This window comes from Bubalus bubalis, chromosome 4, assembly GCF_019923935.1.
Source record: "Bubalus bubalis isolate 160015118507 breed Murrah chromosome 4, NDDB_SH_1, whole genome shotgun sequence".
In the NCBI taxonomy this organism is placed as follows: Eukaryota; Metazoa; Chordata; class Mammalia; order Artiodactyla; family Bovidae; genus Bubalus; species Bubalus bubalis.
Genome location: NC_059160.1, coordinates 49,212,533 through 49,235,648, shown reverse-complemented (window position 1 = coordinate 49,235,648; position 23,116 = coordinate 49,212,533). Strand labels below are relative to the sequence as shown.

Genomic DNA, 23,116 nt, shown 5'->3' with positions numbered 1-23,116 from the left:
CCAATGCAGGAAGCCTGGGTTCAATCCCTGGTTAGTGAACTTGATCCCACATTCTGCAACTAAGTGTTCGAATGCAGCTGAAGATCCCATGTGTCACAACCAGGACCAGGCACAGCCAGATAAGTAAATAAATATAAATAAAAGTTTTTTTTTTTAATAAAATGGACCAAAAGCAAAGAAGCTACAGAGGAATCGGTTTAGACAAACAGTCCTGGAAGAGATGAACACATACTCAGCCTACCCTAGGGATTAGCAGTTCATGCCTGAGAGGATCCCTCCCGGGGCTGGGCAAGTTCCAAGGGGGTCCAGCTGAATGTACAGAGTTGCTGGTGTCTAGTTGTAGTTCTGCCAGTCCCTAACTGAGTGTGGTCTCATGGTAGTAAGGCTAGTAATTCACTGCTGAATTTCCTCACCTTTAAAATAGATGGGGAGTTCCCTGTTGACCTAGGGGTTAGGATTTGGGGCTTTCACTCCTGCAGCCAGGGTTCAGTCCCTGGTCAGGGAACTGAGATGCTGCAAGGCACATGGTGCAGCCAAAATATTGGAAAAAATTAAATGGAGGTAATTTTTCATCATGTTTCATCAATATTGTTGCAAAACCAAGCAAACTATAGTATGTGAGGAAAATGTGTTGCAAACTGCCCACAAATTGACCCCATATGTGGACAGCCCATTCTGACAATAAAACTGGGGCAGAGCATATGCTGCCGGTTTTCTTTGCGACCATTCTCTCCATAGCAACCACCCTCCTGTTTTGCTTGCCAGTCTCAGATGTAGGGAAGAGAGATGAAAACTCAGAGAGGGCAAGTGACCAAGAGAGGGTCACACAGCCAAGAAAATCAGCTCTTGAAAATATCTACCTACCTGATGACTGTCCTGCCAGTTTTTCCCCAGCACACAGCCTCATTTCTGCTCCCCACCCTGAACTAGTCTCACGGTGCATTGAAGGTCAGCAGCTACAGAAGCCCATCATGATTTAATTCTTGTAGAGGTAGATGGCAAGTGTCCATAGTGTGTGAAAGTGTTAGTTGGTCAGTCGTGTCTGACTCTCTGCAACACCATGGACTGTAGCCCACCAGGCTCCTCTGTTCATGGGATTTTCCAGGCAAGAATACTGGAGTGGGTTGCCATTTCCTCCTCTAGGGGATCTTCCCAACCCAGGGATCAGACCCAGGACTCTCGCATTGTAGGCAGATTCTTTACTGTCTGAGCCACCAGGGAAGCAAGTGCCCATGGTAAGTGCCAATTTGTAATTGTCAGTATCCTAGCTACTTGCTAGCTGTGTGGCCTTGGGAAGGATAGGATTCCCCCTAAGATCTCCCACAAAGGGTTAAGAAGTTACCAAGTTTACATAAGGCACTTAAAATGGTGCCTCCTGTATATATCAAGCACTTTGTGTTTGCTGCTGCTACAACCACTACCTTGTACTTAGTATATAAGTAACATGCAAGAATGTAATGAAATGTAATGGCTGAACTATCTCCTTGAAATGATAATTCATTTGGAATTCCCTGATCATCCAGTGTAAGGCTGGGGCTTTCACTGCTCTGCCGAGCTTGGGGAACCAAGATTCCACAAGCACTACCGCCCGGCCAGAGAAGGAAAAAAAAAAAAGTTCATTTTGGAGAAAGCTTTTAAAAACAAACCTAAAACCTCTACCATTGTCAGCTCTGAGAATATGGAGGCAAAATAAAGGTTGGTGTAAATCTGGCTCTGACCTTTACAGTTCCAATTTATTCATTCATTACTCCCACGAAACCCGCAGACATCGTCACGGATGTCTTGTAAAACCCATTCACACCACCGTACACTGCAGGCTAGCCCTCGTGTACTCCTAACCCCGCTGCCTCGGATACCAAATCTTTCCCCACCCCTTTCCCGTTCGCCGCTTTCGTATGACGTCAGAAGCGGGCGCCGACCCCTAAGGACCAGATGGCCGGCCCCTGCGCTCTGCCCTAAGCTGGGGCCGGGAGGCTTTCACGGAGCTTCCTGGCCGAGGGGCGGAGGGGGTTTCCAGACCCGCCGGGGCCAAGTCTGTAGCGTGAGGCGTCGCTGCGCCGAGGACCATGAACCGCAGCCGCCAGGTGACGTGCGTGGCCTGGGTCCGCTGCGGCGTGGCTAAAGAGACGCCAGACAAGGTGAGGCCCGGTCGCTCCGAGGTATAGGGGGAGCGGCCTCTCGGCAGCATCCTGGGTCAGCGCCGCCTGGGAACCTGGGCCCGGAACGCGCGGCCCTGGCGCCGCTGGTGGGAATGACGTGGGGTGGGGCCGGCTGTGGCCTGTTTGTCGTGGCTAGGGCTGTGGTTCCGAGGGTTTGGGACTCCTGGCCCCTTGGGCCCCGCCTCCTCGCCGTCCCTTTCCACCCGAGCCCGACCCACCCCACCCCCCGCGATTCGCACGCATGTGGACCTCGTGGAAAGAGGAGGGATGGTGCTTGCTGAGAACTTCCATCGAGACATCTTGTCGACGCCACATAGTCGCCCATCACCCTAGTGCGTTTTCAGGCAAACCGGGAAAAGGGGGCGAAACTCTACTTTCCCCTCCTCCCCTCGGCGTTTAGAGGAATGAACTGGATGAAAACCGTGGTGTAGAAAAACTGGTGTGGAGTCTACGGTGTCGTGAGCTCGAGAATTGAATTAGGAGTTCTCGCAGTAGTGCAAATGAAATGTTGATGAGGCCGTGGGAGGGGGCGGCGGGGGTAGAGGTAAACGGTGACACGTTATCAAGGGGAAAAGCCTACAGGAGAGACTGAGTCTGTAGCCGAGGAGATTACCTACGTTATTCAACAGATATTTAACGAAGTGCTTTCTCTGTTCCCAGCATTGTTCAGGGTCCTGGGATAGGCATGAACAAAACAGGATAAGTCCCTGCCTTTATGGAGTTGACATGTGCATATATAATACTTTGTCAGTGGGAATAAATGTTAAGGGAAAAAACGGGCGGGGTAGTGTTTGTTTCAGGTTATTGAGCCAGTTCCACCAGGACATAGACTGTTTTATTCTCCAGTTTCCCCAGCATTTGGCACACGGTGGGCATTCAGTGTGGTGCTAATGGTAAAGAACCCACCTGCCAATGCAGGAGACGTAAGAGAGGCGGGTTCTATCCCTGGGTGGGAGGATCCCCCTGGAGGGCATGGCAACCCACTCCAGTATTCTTGCCTAGAGAATCCCATGGACATAGGAGCCTGGCAGAGGACAGTCCATCCGATTGCAAAGAGTCGGACACGACTGAGCATGCATATAGAATGGGGACAGGAAATAATATATTAAAAATTATTGAAGGAAGCAAGGTTGTTAAAAGGAGACCAGAGACTTTCAGATACTTGAGGACACTGATTTCCAAACATGTCCACACATTGAAACCACCTGGGGAGCTTCAAGAACTACCAGCTCCCAGGTATTGTGATTTATTTAGTTTGGAGTATACTCTGAGATTAAGAGTCCTTCAGGTGATTCTAATGTGAGACAGATTTGGGAATCGTTGCTTAAGAGTTTGTAGGAAGAAGAAATTGGATTTATTCTACAAAGTCCCAGAAAGAAAAATTCAAACCAATAAGAGAAATTAGAAGAATAAGTATCTCCTAATTAAAAGTTTAAGAACCTTTAGTATCTGGAGTTATCCAATAGGATTTCTATATTATTAAAGGCATTTTGGTACAAACTGGGTGATTGATTGGTTCATCATCTATCAAGAATGGATGGAACACAGTAACCAGGAGCTTACAGTTTGGCACTAAAGAGGATGACCAGTTTTGAACCAGATGTCCAAGTGGAGAGTCTTATAGACAGTCAGGAAAATGGAACTGCAGTGTACAGGGATAGAGCAAGGAAAGTTTGGAGTAATCCATTCAGAGAGAATGAGCTTTGCAAGGTGTTGACAGCACAGTGAGTGAATACGTGGCAGTGATACCAGGGAACAGAGCAGGGGACGAAGGCAAAAGTGGTTTGTTTAGGAATATCCACAGGGAAATGGGGAGAGATGGCCAATGAGCGGAGATAATCAGAAGTAAATGAGATGAGCTATCCTAGAAGGCAGATTATACAAGTCCATCTTTTTTAAAAAAAAGTCTGGAGAGAACATGATTTTTTAACAGTTCTGGGTGAGAAGGGATCTTAATTTATAAGGACATGTCAGAAGTCCATTTATGTTAAATTTAGAGACTTTGGATTGATATTTGACTTTGGCTGTCTCTTAAAACCATGTTTTAGATTAGTTTGCAATCTTTTTAATTCAGAGACTTAAAAATGGTTTCCTTAAATATATCATAATGAAATGTTTGCTCTCTTATAGGTAGAACTTAGTAAAGAAGAAGTGAAACGTCTCATTGCTGAAGCAAAGGAAAAATTACAGTAAGTTTGGGGATGTTGATTCCTGTAGTCAAGTCTAGATGAACTGTAAATCCTAAACAGTGATAACAGGGTGGTCTTATTATTGAACAGTGTCTTTTGGCTGATCTTTTTACTTTTTCTTTTTTTCTCTGGCGTAGAGAAGAAGGTGGCAGTGATGAAGAGGAAACGGGCGATCCTTCAGAGGATGGCATGCAGAGTGCCCGTACCCAGGCCCGACCACGGGAGCCCCTGGAGGATGGCGACCCAGAAGATGACAGGACGCTGGAAGATGACGAGCTGGCCGAGTACAACTTGGATAAATATGACGAGGAAGGCGACCCAGGTTAGAATTTAGTCACACTGGTTTTTAGTCCAAGCTTAGTGCATTAGATCATGTTACTAGGGTTCCAAAGCTTTACTCTGAAATCTCGTTGTCCTTTATGTCAGTCAGATAATCTGGGTCAAGGCTCAAGGCAGACAGCATATTTCCTAAACTGGTTTAAAAAAATCATTTCAACCCACTTATCTCAGATCTAAAATACAAAACAAAAAAAATGAGTATTGTATACTTTATTGCAAGTAATGGTTAATCTGTAATTCATTTTTCTTTATCTGCAGTAATGAGAGAGAAATTATTACCTCCATTTTACAGAAAAAAATACAGGCTTACAGAGGTGAAATAACTTGACCAGTGTCACACAGCTGGTGAATAATGGAGCTGAGGTTTGAATATCCTCTGACTCTAAAACCTTCATGCTTTTCAGTGTACTTCCTCAGATGCAGAAGATGCTTTTTTCCCATTGGACTCTTGCTTCCATCCTATTAGGACAGAGTACCATTGAAGTACAGAGAAGGAAGAGCTAATCAACCCAGAGAAAAGCCATTCAGACACTGCTTCCTAATACACTCCATACCCTGCCGAGTATCGGCTCTGTCTGCCTTGTCCCATAGAAATTCCCGTCTGTTACCTGTCAGATGTTTAAGACCTAGGAGCCCTGCCTCCTTAAAGTAGCTTCTCCTGGAAATTGAGAGTATCTTCCTTCTCCTGAGTTTTGTGTTACTCGTGGTCTACTCTGTCACCTTTGTAGACATGCCATGAAAGAATGTCACTTTGAGGTAAACTTGGTGTAAAGGGTAGTATCTCCTCTTTCAGATTCACTGGGCAAGTTAGCCTGTCAGCAGTTATGAGATATCTTGCAATAAAGAAGCCCACTTAACTGTATGAGGCTCATCAGTTTACAGTTTTCTCTGACCAGGCAACACTTAATGTGTTGATACCAGTGTTTTAGGGACCTGTTTATTTCCGGGTCTACAAGGCCACCCCTCTGTAGCACTTTTGAATAGTGATTACAAGGAGCAAGCTAGAGGATCTGAGTCGAGTTCTGATATTTTCTAAAAGGGAGTTTCTTGGTTTGAGTTGATTCTCGTATTGGAAGAGTGTATATTTCAAGACTATTAGATGTGCATTCCAGGGCCAAAAGTAAATGGCTTTTAAATTCCTATTTTTTATTATCTACTATTTCCTTTCCAAATTATAAATGATTCAGTTATGAAATAGACAGCAGGATCTAAGTTTAAAGATGGGATGTGTGTGTGTATTTTACTCACTCAGTTGTGTCCAGCTCTTTGCGACCCCATGGACTGTAGCCTGCTTGGCTCCTCTGTGCATGGAATTCTTCAGGGAAGAATACTGGAGTGGGTAGCCATTTCCGTCTCCAGGGGATCTTCCTGAGCCAGGGATTAAACCCAGGTCTCCTGCATTGCAGGCAGATTCTTTACTGTCTGAGCCACCAAGGAAGCCCATGTCTTAGGAAGAATGCTTTAGTCAGAAGGACTGGCTTATTCATTTCATTGTATGAATTCTTATAGATGCTGAAACTCTTGGTGAATCTCTCTTGGGTCTTACAGTCTATGGGAGTAATGATCAAGATCCTTACGTCACTCTGAAAGATACGGTAAATACCTGTGTGGTTTTTCTAATTATCCTCCTCAAGTGTTTGAAAAACCTTCCCAAATAGCTGATTCTAATCAATGACTTTTTCTGTCTCCACTTAGGAGCAATATGAACGTGAAGATTTCTTGATTAAGCCCAGTGACAATCTCATAGTTTGTGGCAGAGCTGAACAGGACCAGTGCAATTTAGAGGTGCATGGTAAGTGGAATACATCTCTTACTAAAAGGTTCTGTACTTAAGTGATGTTATAATAAACACCATAGTAACTACTATGGATTTCTAGGCACCGAGTCCTGTTGTATCTCATTTTAGTTGATTCTATTCATCTGTCTTAAAATTTTGAAGCTTAAAGAGATTATTAGGTTAATACCTCTTTTTATAGGAAACACAGTTACACAGTATGAAAATTAAATCCCTTGGGTTTAATGTTTATTGGCATCTTCTAGGTTACTCGTACTCTATTTATTAACTTGGATTTCTTTACAGCCTTTAAGTTTGCCTGTAGGAAACCTATCAGTTAGGCCATTTTTATCCCATGGCCCATTGTGATCTATTTATACAATCAAAAAGGCTTTAAATAGCAATTATTTCAATGTGAAGTTATTCTTCTCATTATCTTTGAACTTTTTACATATTTTAAACGTAAAGCATGTTGGTGGAATTTTTTAAAGACCAATTCCAGTTTCAGAAAATTGGAGCTATTACAGTTAGTCGTCGCTGATTTTTGTACATTCTCATTGGAAAGTTTAGTCATTCCTTTGAATCTTGTGAGTTATCACACAGGAGCTGAGAAGTTGAAGTAAAGCAATTGTATTCCTGTTGCATTCTAAGTTAGGTCATTAATGGTATGTTTTATTTGGATTTGGTGTGAATCTCCAAGTTACGTGGTGTATCTCTATTCAGGAATAATTTCAAAATTTCTCTCCAAATCCGAGTAATAAAAAGACATGGTCAAAAGAAGATTGTGTTAAGGCTTCATCGTCATCTTTCTTTAAGATGTAAGCTCAGTGCATTGACCGTGGTTGAGGCTCTTACAGGACCACAAGCTGTCGCTTTTGAACACGCACTCTCATCATAAAGTGATGCGCCAGCACACTACATGGAACCTGCTAGCCCCGAGGTCTCCCCCAGATACCGTGGTCTGAAGAGTTTAAAAGTCCTTAGCTCACCTTAAATTGCTGCTTTCTAATAAAAAGCGTATTAGGGGAGAATTTCTGGTTACTTAGGCTCTCTGTTTATCAGTGTTTCATTATGTAATTTTTAAGATTTCTTACTGATTTTAATAATAAATGTTAAAGAAGCAATTTTTGATAAGCATTTAAATTTCTAAAACTATGAGTTATTTCTGTCCAGTACTGATTTGTTCTGACTTATGACCAAATAGATCTTTAAAAGATAAAATAGTGATGAAGCATTTCTAATGGAGACCTTATGAACATTTTCTGTAGTTGGTGATCCAGAAGGTCAGACCATTTTAGCCAGGGAACATGCAGATGGAGCATTCAGCCTGATGAAAATTCTCTGTCAGTGTTTCTGTTCCCCTTTGGGGCTCACCAGGTACTAGGAATATATTAGACATGAAAAACTTTTGCCTAGCAGTACATACTTTGGAATTTCTTTAATTTCATCACTTTATTAAATGTATGACTTTAAGCAAGTGACTGCCATAGGTTTAAAAGGGAGTCTCTCTTTTGAGTGGGATATGATTTCTTACTCTGATGTAATAAAATCTCTTTTCCCAATCTTTTCAGTTTATAATCAAGAAGAAGATTCTTTTTACGTCCACCATGATATCCTGTTGTCTGCATACCCTTTGAGTGTGGAATGGCTAAATTTTGATCCCAGCCCAGATGACTCAACTGGTAAATAGAAAACTTAAAAGATTTCTCAGTGGTTCTACTCCTGTGTGTTTTTCCTAGCTACACACGTCATCTATTTTGTATGAGTGTTTCCAGAATGGTTGATGTTTTATGAAGTTACATAGTTTTCAGACCACAGCCGCTTACTTGCTTGGGGTCTGTATGTCTCCAGACTTTGAACGGGCTAAAGAGGTAGCTGCTCACTAGGCAGAAGGACAGGGCCTGGTGAGGGCTCAGAACTGTGAGGGCGTCTCCTGAAAACCCAGCATAAGCTGGCATGCTGTGTCCAGTGTCATCAGGTACAGTTTAGTACACGGCCCTTTTCAGAAAACATCTAGTAGAACCAGAATGAAGAGAGAATTGGGCTCTTCGCTTAGTCCCTTTGGCCGTAGCTGCACACTGTTCATTGCCCCATCACACGTAATAATTAGGGTAAAAACTGTTAATACACCTCACGTCTTGTTTGCAAAGCTTGTTCACATTCACGATCTAGTCAAATCCTCATCCTCACCACAGCCATGAAGGTAGGAAGGGTCTGTCATTACATCAGTGAAGACCCTGGAGCCGGAGACGGAGCCCTTGTTGCTCACGCTGTGATCTGAGGACCAGCAGCACGGCATTGCCGCCATCTGATAGCCGGTTACAAATGCAGCTTTAAGGCCCCACTCAAGACCTCTTGAAACAATCTGCATTTTAACAACATCCAGGTGATGTACAGGCACATGAAAGTTTGGGAGAACTTGCTCTAAGCCATGGCTCAGAGTCTGCAGTATAATGTATTTCATTAGAAGTTATTTTTTAAATCACAAATGTATCATTTCCTCCTGTAGGAAATTACATTGCTGTGGGAAACATGACCCCTGTTATTGAAGTGTGGGACCTGGATATAGTGGACTCTCTAGAGCCAGTCTTCACACTTGGAAGTAAGCTGTCAAAAAAGAAGAAAAAGAAAGGAAAGAAGGTAAACAAGCTAATAGATATTTAAACTCTTATGATAAATAGAAATAGGTTTGGGGGGAGGTGGGAACAGGGGCTGAGAACATACAGTGTTTCGGTTAGACCGTTTTGGTGGAATAAGATAAGGTAGCTACAAAGTTAGTTTCTAGTTTCAAAAAGCCCATCCAAGGAAAAATTGATTTCTGATTACATAAAACCCTACACTGGCACGTTATTCATCCTTGCACAAGACAAGTTACTCTTAGATTATGAGCCTCCTTTATGTATAGTAGCTATTCACACTAATGTGCTATTTTTTTGAACTTTTAAAATGTTTCTCTTTAGCCTTGAGTATGTTGAATTCTAAATATCCTTGTATTCCTATAGCTTTTAAAATTGTTACATTTTTGGTGAGGGAGAGATGGGTTGGGGGTTGATTTATAGAATTATAACAGATTAAGAACTACTGTAGTTTCTTCCCTGTAAAGAACATTTATCATATCTCTCAAGTAAGAGGGAGACAAGGTGTTTCTTTCCCTAGATCTTGGAGCAAGTTTACTTAAGATCAGAATAATCTTAACGTTTTAAAGAATCTTTCAAATTAATAAACCAATTTTATTGGGGGTATGCTTTAATACCAAAAGTAATTAAATAATTATTACAGAATTCCTCAGCAGATGGGCATTCAGACGCTGTCCTTGACCTTTCTTGGAATAAGCTGGTCAGGTAAGAAGAGATACTCTTTGAAGGCTTGCTAAAGACTAACCGCTGTGCTTTTACCTCACGTCTCCATTTATCTCTCTGCACTGTGTTTCGCGTCCTTGTGTCCTTGCTTGCTTCTCTTTCCCTGCAGTACACATTGCTGGAGGCAGGAACACCGCCGTCTGCATCCTTGCAACCCCCACCCCGCCTGCCGTCTCCTCTCTCAGTAGATGCTCACTACATGTTTGAGGACCAGGGCCCTTCTTCCAGCACCGCTGGGAAAGCAGCACGTACTGCGGCCGCAGTGCCAGTGGTGCAGTCCTTACTGCACGGAACACATGTTCTCACTTCATTGAGTTCTGACAACATCTTGTCCACATGTTCCTTTTTTGTAAAATATCATTTTAACCATGTTTAGGTATATAGTTTTTTGGACACAGTTTTTCTGGACATCTCACACACTGTTGTGCAACCATTACCACCATTCAACTCCAGAAGCTTTTCCGCTTCCAAAACTGAAACTATATGCCCAATAAACAGCAACTCCCCATTTCCTGCCCACCCACGTCTTAGTGCCCAGCATTCTAGTTTCTATCTCTATGAGTCGACTCCTCCACGTACCTCTTATAAGTGGAATCATATAGTATTTGTCTTCTTGTGACTGGCTTATTTCACTTAGAAAAGGTTCATCCATGTTGTACGTATAGCAGGATTTCCTTCCTTTTTAAGACCAAATGATACTCTATTGTACATATATGCCATGTTTTGTTTATCTATCTGTTATGGACACTACGAACAAAGCTAATGGAGGTAATGGAATTCCCGTTGAGCTATTTCAAATCCTTAAAGATGATGCTGTGAAAGTGCTGCACTCAATATGCCAGCAAATTTGGAAAACTCAGCAGTGGCCACAGGACTGGAAAAGGTCAGTTTTCATTCCAATCTCAAAGAAAGGCAGTGCCAAAGAATGCTCAAACTATCGCACAATTGCACTCATCTCACACACTAGTAAAATAATGCTCAAAATTCTCCAAGCCAGGCTTCAGCAGTATGTGAACCGTGAACTTCCTGATGTTCAAGCTGGTTTTAGAAAAAGCAGAGGAACCAGAGATCAAATTGCCAACATCCGCTAGATCACGGAAAAAGCAAGAGAGTTCCAGAAAAACATCTATTTCTGCTTTATTGACTATGCCAAAGCCTTTGACTGTGTGGATCACAATCAACTGTGGAAAATTCTGAAAGAGATGGGAATACCAGACCACCTGACCTGCCTCTTGAGAAACCTATATACAGGTCAGGAAGCAACAGTTAGAACTGGACATGGAACAACAGACTGGTTCCAAATAGGAAAAGGAGTACGTCAAGGCTGTATACTGTCACCCTGCTTATTTAACTTCTATGCAGAGTACATCATGAGAAACGCTGGGCTGGAAGAAGCACAAGCTGGAATCAAGATTCCCGGGAGAAATATCAATAACCTCAGATATGCAAATGACACCACCCTTATGGCAGAAAGTGAAGAGAAACTCAAAAGCCTCTTGATGAAAGTGAAAAAGGAGAGTAACAAACGAAGATTATGGCATCTGGTCCCGTCACTTCATGGGAAATAGATGGAGAAACCGTGGAAACAGTGTCAGACTTTATTTTTTTGGGCTCCAACATCACTGCAGATGGTGACTGCAGCCATGAAATTAAAAGACGCTTACTCCTTGGAAGGAAAGTTATGACCAACCTAGATAGCATATTGAAAAGCAGAGATATTACTTTGCCAACAAAGGTCCGTCTTGTCAAGGCTGTTGTTTTTCTAGTGGTCATGTATGGATGTGAGAGTTGGACTGTGAAGAAAGCTGAGCGTTGAAGAATTGATGCTTTTAAACTGTGGTGTTGGAGAAGACTCTTGAGAGTCCCTTGGACTGCAAGGAGATCCACCCAGTCCATTCTGAAGGAGATCAGTCCTGGGTGTTCATTGGAAGGACTGATGCTGAAGCTCCAATACTTTGGCCACCTCATGTGAAGAGTTGACTCATTGGAAAAGACCCTGATGCTGGGAGGGATTGGGGGCAGGAAGAGAAGGGGACGACAGAGGATGAGATGGTTGGATGACATCACCGACTCGATGGAGGTGAGTTTGAGTAAACTCCGGGAGTTGGTGATGGACCTGGAGGCCTGGCGTGCTGCAATTCATGGGGTCGCAAAGAGTCGGACACGACTGAGTGACTGAACTGAACTGAATGGACACCTGGGCTGTTTCCACTTCTTGGCTCTTGTGAATAATGCTGGTGTTATTCACATACATATAATAACATGGGTTTACATGTATCTGTTGGAGTCCCTCCTTTGAGTTCAATATACAGCTAAAATTGCTGGAGCTGATGGTATTTCTACATTTAACTTCTTGAAAAACCACCATACTGTTTTCTACAGCAGTTGCACCATTTACCTTCCAACCAGCAGTGCACAAGGGCACCAGTTTCTCCACATCCTTTTGAACACTTGATACTTGCTGTTTTCGTGATTGTTGTCTTCGTAGTAGCCATCCTAACTGGTGTGAAGTGGTATCTCATTGTAGCTTTGGGTTGCATTTCCCTAGTGACTAGTGATGTCAGTCATCTTTTCAAGTACTTATTGGCCATTTGTATACCTTCTTTGGGGAAATGTCTATCCAAATCCTTCTGTCCATTTTTTTTTGTTTGGTTTTTTGCTGTTATAAATGAATGAAATGTGGTTTCCTTGGTGGCTCAGATGGTAAGGAATCCACCTGCAGTGCAGGGGACCCAGGTTAGATCACTCAGTTGGGAAGATCCCCTTTGCTGTTAAGTTGTAGGAGTTCTTTATTCTGAAAATTAATCTCTTATGAGATTTGTGATTTGGCAATATTTTCCCCCATTCAGTGGATTGACTTGAACTCTGTTAAGTGTCCTTCAAAACACAGAAGTTTTTCATTTTGATGTGGTGCGGTTCATTTTCACTTTTGTTGCTTGTGCTTTTAGTGTAACAGCAAAGAAATCATTGGCAAATCCACTGTCATGAAGATTTTCCCCTTAAAGTTTTATAGTTTTAGCTCTTAGGTTTAAGTCTTTGATATATTTTGAGTTAATTTTTGTATACTCTGTAAGGTAAGAGTTCAACTTAATTCTTTTGCATGTCATCCATGTATTTTTTTATACTTATTATCTCAAAAGGGCCATTTTCCTAATAATACAGTTGGTTTGAGGGGCTACTGACGCGAGGAAGGTAAGCAATGAGTACAACTTACATAGAGGGGAAGAACAAACTTGAATACCCAAGACAGCTTTTTAAAAGCATTTCTGTTACACTGCACACCATAATTTGAGCATTCTAAGGTCCCAGAGTGCTAGCTTACTGAAAGATATCCTGTCTTCTCATTTGTGTTTGGACCTCTACAGAGTTACAATTGTTTGGGGAAATGGACTTGAGAATGTTGTTTAGGTTAGTATTTCCCAAACTTAGCTGCAAATCAGAACCTCTGGGTAACCTTTCAGTATATTGAAAATCTTGCATTTCTTTTGTTAAATTTACTCCTAGGTATTTTATTTTTTGGTAGGGTTATAAGCAGGATTCTTACATATAATGCTCTTGATTTTTAAAAGATTACCCAATTTGTTTCCTCCCTTTCTCAGAAATGTGCTGGCCAGTGCATCAGCTGATAACACTGTTATTCTGTGGGATATGTCCTTGGGGAAGCCAGCAGCTAGCCTTGCCGTTCACACAGACAAGGTATGGTGATTTCGTGGATAAAGGGCATTCTAAAAAAGCTGGGACGTGTATGAAGTACAACAAATAATCCGAAACATTTATATATGACTTTTTGTGAATTACAAAGTGCTTTGACATGCTAGCCCACTGGATCTTCACAGAGCCTTTTGCGATAGTTATAATTATGATCCTCTTGAGCTTTGCAAAAATAGGTGCAGAAAGGTAAAGTGACTAGGAACATCAGTGCTTTGCAGCATTTTTACAGAGGCTCCTAGAAAGGGATGACGGGTTTCAGTCAGTTAATGGAGTTAAAGAATTTTGACAGATGATACCGCAGAACCCAGAAATCTAATGTGCTAATGCATGTTGTGAAACTTTTAGAACGTGTAGCATTGCCCAGTAAGTTTGACCACTCCCCTATTTCTTTTGACTATACTTTAACATCTGAGGGACATATGTATTCTGCCTAGCACAATTTGAGAAATGCTGCATTGGGTCTTTTAAGTATCAGCCTTTATTTAGATGTATGTTTTGTCCTTTTAGTTATGTAATACATTTATGCTTCTTCATATAATACATTTCAAAGGAAAGAATTTGTAGGAACACTGCTAAGTTGATTCCCATCACGTATTAGGCAGTTCTACCAAAACCAAACAAACATTTATCTATTAATTTATGTTTCTTCCTCTTAGGTCCAGACTCTCCAGTTTCACCCATTTGAAGCACAGACTCTGATTTCTGGATCATATGATAAGTAAGAAAGCATTTTAGGAATTAATTGTTGTCTTTCTTTTCTTTTCCTCTTGAACTAATTCAGAAAGTATCACTGAGTGTTCAGATAGAATTTATTACTATGGATTTTATGTGTTTAAATCTTTAGTAGTACTTATATGTCCTTTCAGTTTGATCCTCTCAGTCTGCAAGGGAATATGGTTCTGTTGTAATTCCCAACTACTCCTTCAATTTTTAGAGGGTGTGTGAGTTAGACATTACTCTGAAGCAAGCCATCTCAAAATTCAGTGTCTTAAGCGATGAATATTTGCTTCTTGACCTCTGCAAGGTTGAACTAATCGAGGCTAGATTCAACTGATAGCTCTACTAATCTTGACTTGTTTAGGCCCAAAGACTCTCCTGTTTTACATCCTTTTAAAACTAGCAGGCTAGTCCACATATGTTGCCACAGCAAGGTCAGGAGTACAAGCAGAGACACCAAGGCCTGCCTCTTAGACATGGGCTCAAACCTACTACATATCTGTCTTACCGTAGGCCGAAACAGACATCACACGTAGAAAATGAACTCTGTCTTTAGGGGAAGAACTCCTCGATCACTGACAGAGGGCATGGATGTGGGGAGAGGAAGACCTGGACCGCTGCAGTCATCACAGGGGTGATGACTGGACCACATCCAAATCATGTGTGTGCTCTTTACAGATCGGAGATGGGAGAGGTAGCTAGTAAAAACAGAAACTAAGTTGCAGTCTTTTATTTTGTATCCCTGTCCTTTTGTAGTTGGGATTCATGCAAAACTACACAAGACTATTCATCTGTTCCCCCAACACAGTAACCTGCTTGTAGAGAGTAAATGTGACTGAGACGTGTTACCTGGCTTTCCTGATAGCTCAGTTGGTAAAGAATCCACCTGCAATGCAGGAGACCCCGGTTTGATTCCTGGGTTGGGAAGATCCACTGGAGAAGGGATAGGCTACCCACTCCAGTATTCTTGGGCTTCCCTTGTGGCTCAGCTGGTAAAGAATCTGCCTACAATGCGGGAGCCTGGGGTTCGATCCCTGAGTTGGGAAGATCCCATGGAGAAGGGAAAGGCTACCTAGTTCAGTATTCTGGCCTAGAGAATTCCATGGACTGTATAGTCCATGGGGTCGCAAAGAGTTGGACACGACTGAGCAACTTTCACTTCACTTCATTCATCTGTTACCCCAACACGGTAACCTGCTTGTAAAAAGTAAATGTGGCTAAGACTGGCTCTGAGCAGTATTGAGGAAGGACAAATGAGAAATTGTCCTGTTCTTTGGGAAGTAGGGACGATTCATCTTGGAAGTCGAGGGTTCAGTCTGGGGGAGCTCAAGGCACTGTGACAGCAGGAGCCACCAGTGTCTTCAAGTGACAGGACCAGAGTTCACCAGTTAGTAAAAATCAATTCATCTGTTCTTTTAGAGCCTTAAAATAGGCTCTAAGTAATTGGATCTTGATTTCATGGTGGTGGTTATTGAACTCCTAACTTTGCCTGAACACGCCCAGGTCCGTGGCTCTGTATGACTGCCGGAGTCCAGAGGAGAGCCATCGAATGTGGCGTTTCAGTGGGCAGATTGAGAGAGTGACTTGGAATCACTTTTCACCTTGTCATTTTTTGGTAAGAATATGCATATTACTGTTTAATAGATTATTAATCACTTGTTTTCTTTACTTCCATTATAGAAAAGCTTTTTCTATATCGACAGTGTGAAGTATTTGCATTTGGGGTTTATTTTTTTTTTAAAAGATCCCTTTAACAAGAGAACAATGAATTCACCACAAAAAAAAAAAATGGTAAACATGTAAATAGTTTAGCTAATTTCCAACCATTCCAAAGCATGCCACATTTTTCAGTTGTAATAATTAGTTGATCATTGTAAAATTATTTTGTAATACTGAGCATGACAAATACTAAGCAGGCACATATATTTTCTAGGTTATTTGCTAACATGGTTATCAGTACTAAAATCACAAAAATTCATTTTGTTTCCAATGATTAAATCAGTTGAAGAAAATTTTCCTTTATTTAAATATTACTACTTAAATGGAGCTCCAGTGATGCTAATGCTAGCATGTTTAATTAATATAGCACTTAATATACCTTCTCTGGTGGTCCAGACAGTAAAGAATTTGCCTGCAGTGTAGGAAACCCAGGTTCGATTCCTGAGTTGGGAAGATCCCATGGAGAAGGAATTGGCAACCCCCTCCAGTATTCTTGCCTAGAGAATTCCATGGACAGAGAAGCCTGGTGGGCTATAGTCCATAGGGTCACAAAGAGTCAGAAACGACTGAGTGATTTAACACTTACTAATGTACCACTGTCTCCCAGATGGGAAGAAAGTTTATGATCATTTTATGAATACCCATAATATCTGCAGGAGAACAGTTTTCCATGTTGCATCCAAAGATGCCACTGATATTTCAGTTCATGGAAAAATAAAATCCCAGCTTTTATCCAGAAGAGAAGGTATCATGTATTTCCTAATTTTCCTAAAGCAAATATCTAGTGCTTTGTAAATGAGGGACAGAATTCTTTGGGGGGGGAGGAAAAAAGCTTTCTTTGAATATGTGAAGTTTCAGTAAGGTTCCTGCAGTAGTGATTCTGGGGGCGTATCATCTCAACCCTGGGCAGAGGCGCATGCAGTTCCCAGCCTGAGCCACCTCAAGCCAGATTCCATCTTGCAGTTCTCCCAAGTGAAGTCCCAGTTACATTTGAATGCTGGCTCTCAGCAGGCAGGCACACACATTTCCTAGCTTATGTGCTGCCAAATGGTTATCGGTCCTAAAATCACAAATATTTAAGGAAATGCAAAGTTATCAAAATAAAATGGTGTACTCCATCCCTCAAGTCTCAAAAGATGAAATGCCCCTCCTTTTCCTTTTTTGTGCCCATTATAGCCCCACCTATAAAACTGCATCAGTTGTCCCTTTTTTTGCCACTCTTTCCTGATCTCTTGCCCTTGGCCTGTATATAGGCTCAAGTCTCTGTCTCCCATCAGAGACCAGGTCTGTCTCTTACTCCCTTCAAAGTTTTCTCTTCCTTTCTTGAAAGTGGAACTGTAATCTGCCTTTCAGTCCTTTTCTAATTAAACCTCTTTGCCAAAATACTGACAGCATTGTTACTTTCTTTAGAAGCCCTGCTTCCTTGGGTCCTTTGTTATTTTCTCCTCCCTCTTTGATTCTGACTTCTGTGAGCTCCTCCTCAGCCTTTACCCTAAGTGGTGTGCTCTCCAGGTCTCTGTCCTTAACACGGTGCTCTAAATTCTGCACTCAGCAAATCCCTTCTCTTCTCATGGATGTAACTTCTGCCTCTGTGCCGCCATATTTCTGACCCCAGTCTGTATCAACTACCATTGCTCCATACTCATATCCAACTGCCTAATAGACATGTAAGCTAAACTAGTCCTTGTAAGAGCCAACTCAACGTTCCACAAGTGAATTCTTTATGTCCATGTTAATTTTTTATAAGTGTCTCAGGTATGTCAGATCCATAGATGATTTTCACAAGGATTTATACTATTTACCTATTGCTAAATTTTATTGTCATGTAACATTGCTGTGCTCTTTTACTCTTTCCAGGCCAGTACAGATGATGGCTTTGTCTATAATTTGGATGCACGTTCAGATAAGCCAGTTTTTACACTTAACGCACACAATGATGAAATTTCTGGTGAGCAAGAATATGGTTTCTTTCATTTCTATTAACCTATGATGAAGTAAATTTATTTCAAAGTGAGAGTCCCTGAACAAGTCTTATCTTCCTCTAGGTCTTGATCTAAGCAGTCAGATCAAGGGCTGTCTTGTGACTGCATCAGCAGACAAGTACGTGAAGATCTGGGACATATTGGGAGACAGGCCAAGTCTGGTTCACTCTCGGGATATGAAAATGGTAATACTTGTGGGCATCTTGGTTCTTTCTGTTTCTGATCTATTGTTTTTCTCTAGGAATCCCTGCACAAAAGAATATGGATTTGTTGGCAAGTAAATCTGGGGCTTAGTCAACTTCTGGAAGTTTTCTAATTTAGGGCAATTTGGGGAGAAATCAATGACTGTCTGCTTCCTTTTCCAACTTTCACGATTAACAAGTGCTTGTGGAAAACCAGGATGAGGAGGAGGTGGTCTTCTAGGACAGAAGTGGAATGGCTACAATTTTTTTTATCAACTTTACATTGGAGTATGGTTGATGAACAATGCTGTTTCGGGTGTCAGCAAAGTGATTCAGTTATACTTACACATGTATCTATTCTTTTTCAAGTTATTTTCCCATTAAGATTGTTACATAATATTAAGCTGACTTCCCTGTGCATTACAGTAGGTCCCTGTTGGTTATCCATTTTAAATACAGCAGTGTGCACATCACTTCCTAACTCCCACCCCCGCCCCCATTCCCTGCTGGTAACTGCATGTGCCACAGTTTTTTAACCTTAAAATCAAGCCCATCTCTGAAAATCATGAGCCTTTTGGGTACCACAGCTGCTGAGGTCAGTTTATCACCTACATCTTTGTATAACTATTTAGTAGTTCTTACTATACTGAAATTACTACATAGTAGTAAAAGTTTTAGAAATGATTAGAATTCAATAATTCATCAAATATTTATTGAACATGTAGTGTATACCAGGCATCATAAAAATTCAACTGTAGACAGAACACTATAGAGCTGTTTAAAACTGTATACATGAATGTTTGTATTTTAAAATGTGGGTAGCTAGTTTTGTAAAGCATTTTTTTCAAGTATCTTAATTGGAGGATAATTACTTTACAATATTGTGATGGTTTTTGCCATATATCAATATGAATTGGCCATAGGTATACATGCCCCCCCGATCCTGAACGTCCCTCCCCACCCTACAGAGCAGTTTTTATAGTAGTATCCGATGCATATATTTAAATACTTAAGTGTTGAATGCTTATATGTAAATCTAGAAGACCCTATCCCAAAACATGAACAGCTGATCATCTCAGAGTTATTTTTATACTTCTTGTTTATATTTTCTATGATGCATGTAGGCTTCCCTCATAGCTCAGTTGGTAAAGAATCTGCTTGCAATGCAGGAGACCCTGGTTCGATTCCTGGATCAGGAAGATTCCCTGGAGAAAGGATAGGCTAGCCATTCCAGTCTTCTTGGGCTTCCCTTGTGGCTCAGCTGGTAAAAAATCTGCCTGCAATGCAGGAGACCTGGGTTCAGTCCCTGAGTTGGGAAGATCCCCTAGAGAAGGGAAAGGCTATGATGCATGTGTTATCTAGTAACAAAAAATTATTTTTTATTATCTAGTAATAAAATAAAACATTAAACTTTTAAATGATTATACTATAGCATTATAACTTAAAAAGGAGAATTAGTTTCTGGGAGTATTAAGCAGATTAGATTTACTAGGAAATCCCTATTAGATGATAATAGCAATGTGAGCCTGAGTGGTCAGAACTGCACCCATTCTCACAGAGATAATCCCGCCAACTTGACTGTGAAGTGCCTTTACAGGCGCCCTGAAGGGGCTTCTGATGGGTTGGTTTTCAGTGACAGTCAACCGTAGGGTCTTGTAGACAGCAGCAGGCAATCGACAGGAGTAGGGAATGGAGATCAGCGCTTTCTGCGAAGATTGAAATCACTGACTTTTATTCTCTTCTCAGGGAGTTCTCTTCTGTTCTTCCTGTTGCCCTGATTTGCCGTTTATTTATGCTTTTGGAGGTCAGAAGGAAGGGCTTCGGGTCTGGGATATAAGCACAGTCTCTTCAGGTAAGAATCTTAATTTCCTGCTTTTTCTGGATAAGTTCTGTAAGAGCTACCATAGAATGTGTGGCTTGAATACATCAAGTAGATAGCAAAGGTAGATCCAGTGTTCATTGTCCAGTACAGTCAGCTTAGGAAACAGACAAGATCAAATTGTAGTTTGGAAATGTTCATATTCACAAATAAGCTTGTCTTCATACTTTATTTTTAAAATATCTATGACAAAATTTGAATTTTAAAAGTGAAAGATTTTATTAGAAAGCTGGAAGGGTATATAGCATGATCTCCCCTCCCACATTCCCAAAATCCAGCTTTCCTGAAGGGGCCAGGTTCCCTTCTATTACTTTGATGTAATTTGGAATGCTGTAGCCCCACTGTGATTCCTGAATCTTCAATTCCCTGAAGAAAACAAGTCCCAAATCCAAAACAGTTCTATTGTGGTCATGATACAGAGAAAGATGAAGGCAGGAAATAATCAGAAATAAGTATAATAAGGGAAGGACAGAGTCACTGTCATGAGGGATTGGACACTTGTTATCAAGGTGGATTCAATAAATCTAGGACAAGGCAAAGAAAGTAAAGTATAAAAAAATAGACCAGTATAAAACAGTTAATCTCATTCAGAACATTATTTTAGACTTTGACGTGGTTACGTTCCAATTTATAAAGTGCTAAACATGTTTTTCAAAACAAAATCTCCCACCACAGGGCAGCGAACCTCCTTGTTCATTTCCGCATTTTAGTCCCTTTTTTTATAGGTTCTCAGTTTTCTGATCTGGTAGTTGCTTAACCATTTATTTTATGTTTTAGTAAATGAAGCATTTGGAAGACGAGAGAGGCTTGTTCTCAGCAATGCAAGAACTTCGTCTATTAGTGGCCCCTTTGGGAACAGGAGCTCAGAAACACCAATGGAGTCTTAATGAAGATCATACAGTTTCCTGTTTTATTTATCCTAACTCAGTTTTAAACAGCTGGCCTAAAGATGCTCCCTGTGTAGCTGCAGCCATCAAAATGACTGAACCAAAACTGCCAGACATTCCTCCTTGCAGCTACGGTGGCAGCACAAACGGGGCTGGTCTTTGTGCTTAGCTTTCAAGTGTGTGGTGTACAGGGCTCCACTTGCATTCTTGAAAGGAATAATAAAAGGTTTTTAGAAATTCATTCCTTAAACGTGTCATCTGTCACAGGTAGTCTAGGATGTAAAACAAGTAATACTTCATGGAATTTTAAAAGGAGAAAATGCTGTTATCTTAAGAGATGGATAAACCTAGGCCTTGGGAAGGTGGTGATCAGGCCAAGAATCCAGAGTAGACCATGAACAGAGGTAGGTCCATGGGGGACTACACTTTTCCTGACCAACTGTTCTCCAGTTAATGCTCAGGTTTAGAAGTCTTAGTGCTGCTCGTCTATAAGTGGCATGCCTTTTCTGTCCACAGCATGGTATTGTTACCAAACAAGAGATATAGTGATAAAGGGCTCAGTCCACAAGTGGATATAATATTTGTAAATAAAGCAAATGGTAAAGAGACTCATTAGACCAAATGGACTCAGATAATACATAGAATATTCCATCCAAAAGCAACAGAATACACAGATCATAGGATGTTACACCACAAAAACAAGTCAATAAATTTAAAATCTTATAAAACATTGAAATCAGTTACAAGAAAAAAATTGGAAAATTTTACAAATGTGGAGATTAAACAACTAATGTGTCAGAAGAAATTGAGCAATGAAAATGAAAATACAACATATCATAATTTATGGGCTACAGCAAGAGTAGTTAAGGAAAGTTCCTAGCAATAAATGCCTACAATCAAGAAAAAAAATTTCAAACCACCTCACTTTACATCTCAAGTAACTAGAAAAAAAAAAAAGCCCAAACTTAGTAAAAGGAAGGGAAAAGGTGAACATGGGAAACGGAATAGAGACCAAAAAGACAATAGAAAAAATATTAAAAAATGAAACCAAGAGCTGTTTTCTTGGAAAGGTAAAACTGACCAACCTTTATTGACTCAGTAGGGAAAAAAAGAGATAAGGACTTAGAACTGAAAGGGAAAATGTTATATACCTTGATACCCCAGAAATACACAGGATAATAAGAGACTTCTATGAGCAACTGTATACCAACAAATACCAAGGCTGAATCATGAAGAAATAGAAAATCTGAACATACCAATTACTAGTAAGAATGTTGACTCACGAATCAAAAACCTCCCACCGAAGTCCAGGACCAGATAGCTTCACTGGTGAATTATGTATACTAAACAAGTTAAATTTTAAACCAATCCTCAGATCAGAACAGATCAGTCGCTCAGTCGTGTCCGACTCTGCGACCCTGTGAATCACAGCACGCCAGGCCTCCCTGTCCATCACCAACTCCTGGAGTTCACTGAGACTCACGTCCATCAAGTCAGTGATGCCATCCAGCCATCTCATCCTCTGTCGTCCCCTTCTCCTCCTGTCCCCAATCCTTCCCAGCATCAGAGTCTTTTCCAGTGAGTCAACTCTTCACATGAGGTGGCCAAAGTACTGGAGTTTCAGCTTTAGCATCATTCCTTCCAAAGAAATCCCAGGGCTGATCTCCTTCAGAATGGACTGGTTGGATGTCCTTGCAGTCCAAGGGACTCTCAGAGTCTCCTCCAACACCACAGTTCAAAAGCATCAATTTTTTGGCGCTCAGCCTTCTTCACAGTTCAACTCTCACATCCATACATGACCACAGGAAAAACCATAGCCTTGACTAGATGAACCTTTGTTGGCAAAGTAATATCTCTGCTTTTGAATATGCTATCTAGGCTGGTCATAACTTTCCTTCCAAGGAGTAAGCGTCTTTTAATTTCATGGCTGCAGTCATCATCTGCAGTGATTTTGGAGCCCCCCTCCCAAAAAATAAAGTCTGACACTGTTTCCACTGTTTCCCCATCTATTTCCCATGAAGTGATGGGACCAGATGCCATGGTCTTCGTTTTCTGAATGTTGAGCTTTAAGCCAACTTTTTCACTCTCCACTTTCACCTTCATCAAGAGGCTTTTTAGTTCCTCTTCACTTTCTGCCATAAGGGTGGTGTCATCTGCATATCTGAGGTTATTGATATTTCTCCCGGCAATCTTGATTCCAGCTTGTGTTACCGTCTGAG

At 41.3% G+C, this 23,116-nt stretch overlaps 1 protein-coding gene across 1 annotated transcript; it reads left to right on the top strand.

Moving 5' to 3' along the window:
- The first annotated feature begins 1,892 nt into the window (after nucleotides 1-1,892).
- PWP1 (PWP1 homolog, endonuclein) lies at nucleotides 1,893-21,138 on the top strand. The gene is made up of 15 exons (XM_006069562.4): nucleotides 1,893-2,138; nucleotides 4,290-4,348; nucleotides 4,486-4,670; nucleotides 6,197-6,282; nucleotides 6,383-6,479; nucleotides 8,033-8,143; nucleotides 8,971-9,101; nucleotides 9,741-9,802; nucleotides 13,420-13,516; nucleotides 14,188-14,249; nucleotides 15,752-15,863; nucleotides 17,825-17,915; nucleotides 18,013-18,134; nucleotides 19,878-19,983; nucleotides 20,788-21,138. Exons 1-15 carry the CDS (start codon nucleotides 2,067-2,069, stop codon nucleotides 20,895-20,897), a joined length of 1,503 nt encoding a protein of 500 aa, XP_006069624.3. The 5' UTR covers nucleotides 1,893-2,066; the 3' UTR covers nucleotides 20,898-21,138.
- The last annotated feature ends 1,978 nt before the right edge of the window (nucleotides 21,139-23,116 follow it).

Coding starts and splice junctions, on each gene's coding strand:
- PWP1 (XM_006069562.4), top strand. CDS start 2,067: ATGAACCGCAGCCGCCAGGTGACGTGCGTGGCCTGGGTCCGCTGCGGC. Junction 6,480..8,032: donor GTGCAATTTAGAGGTGCATG/GTAAGTGGAATA, acceptor CAATCTTTTCAG/TTTATAATCAAGAAGAAGAT. Junction 13,517..14,187: donor TTGCCGTTCACACAGACAAG/GTATGGTGATTT, acceptor TCTTCCTCTTAG/GTCCAGACTCTCCAGTTTCA.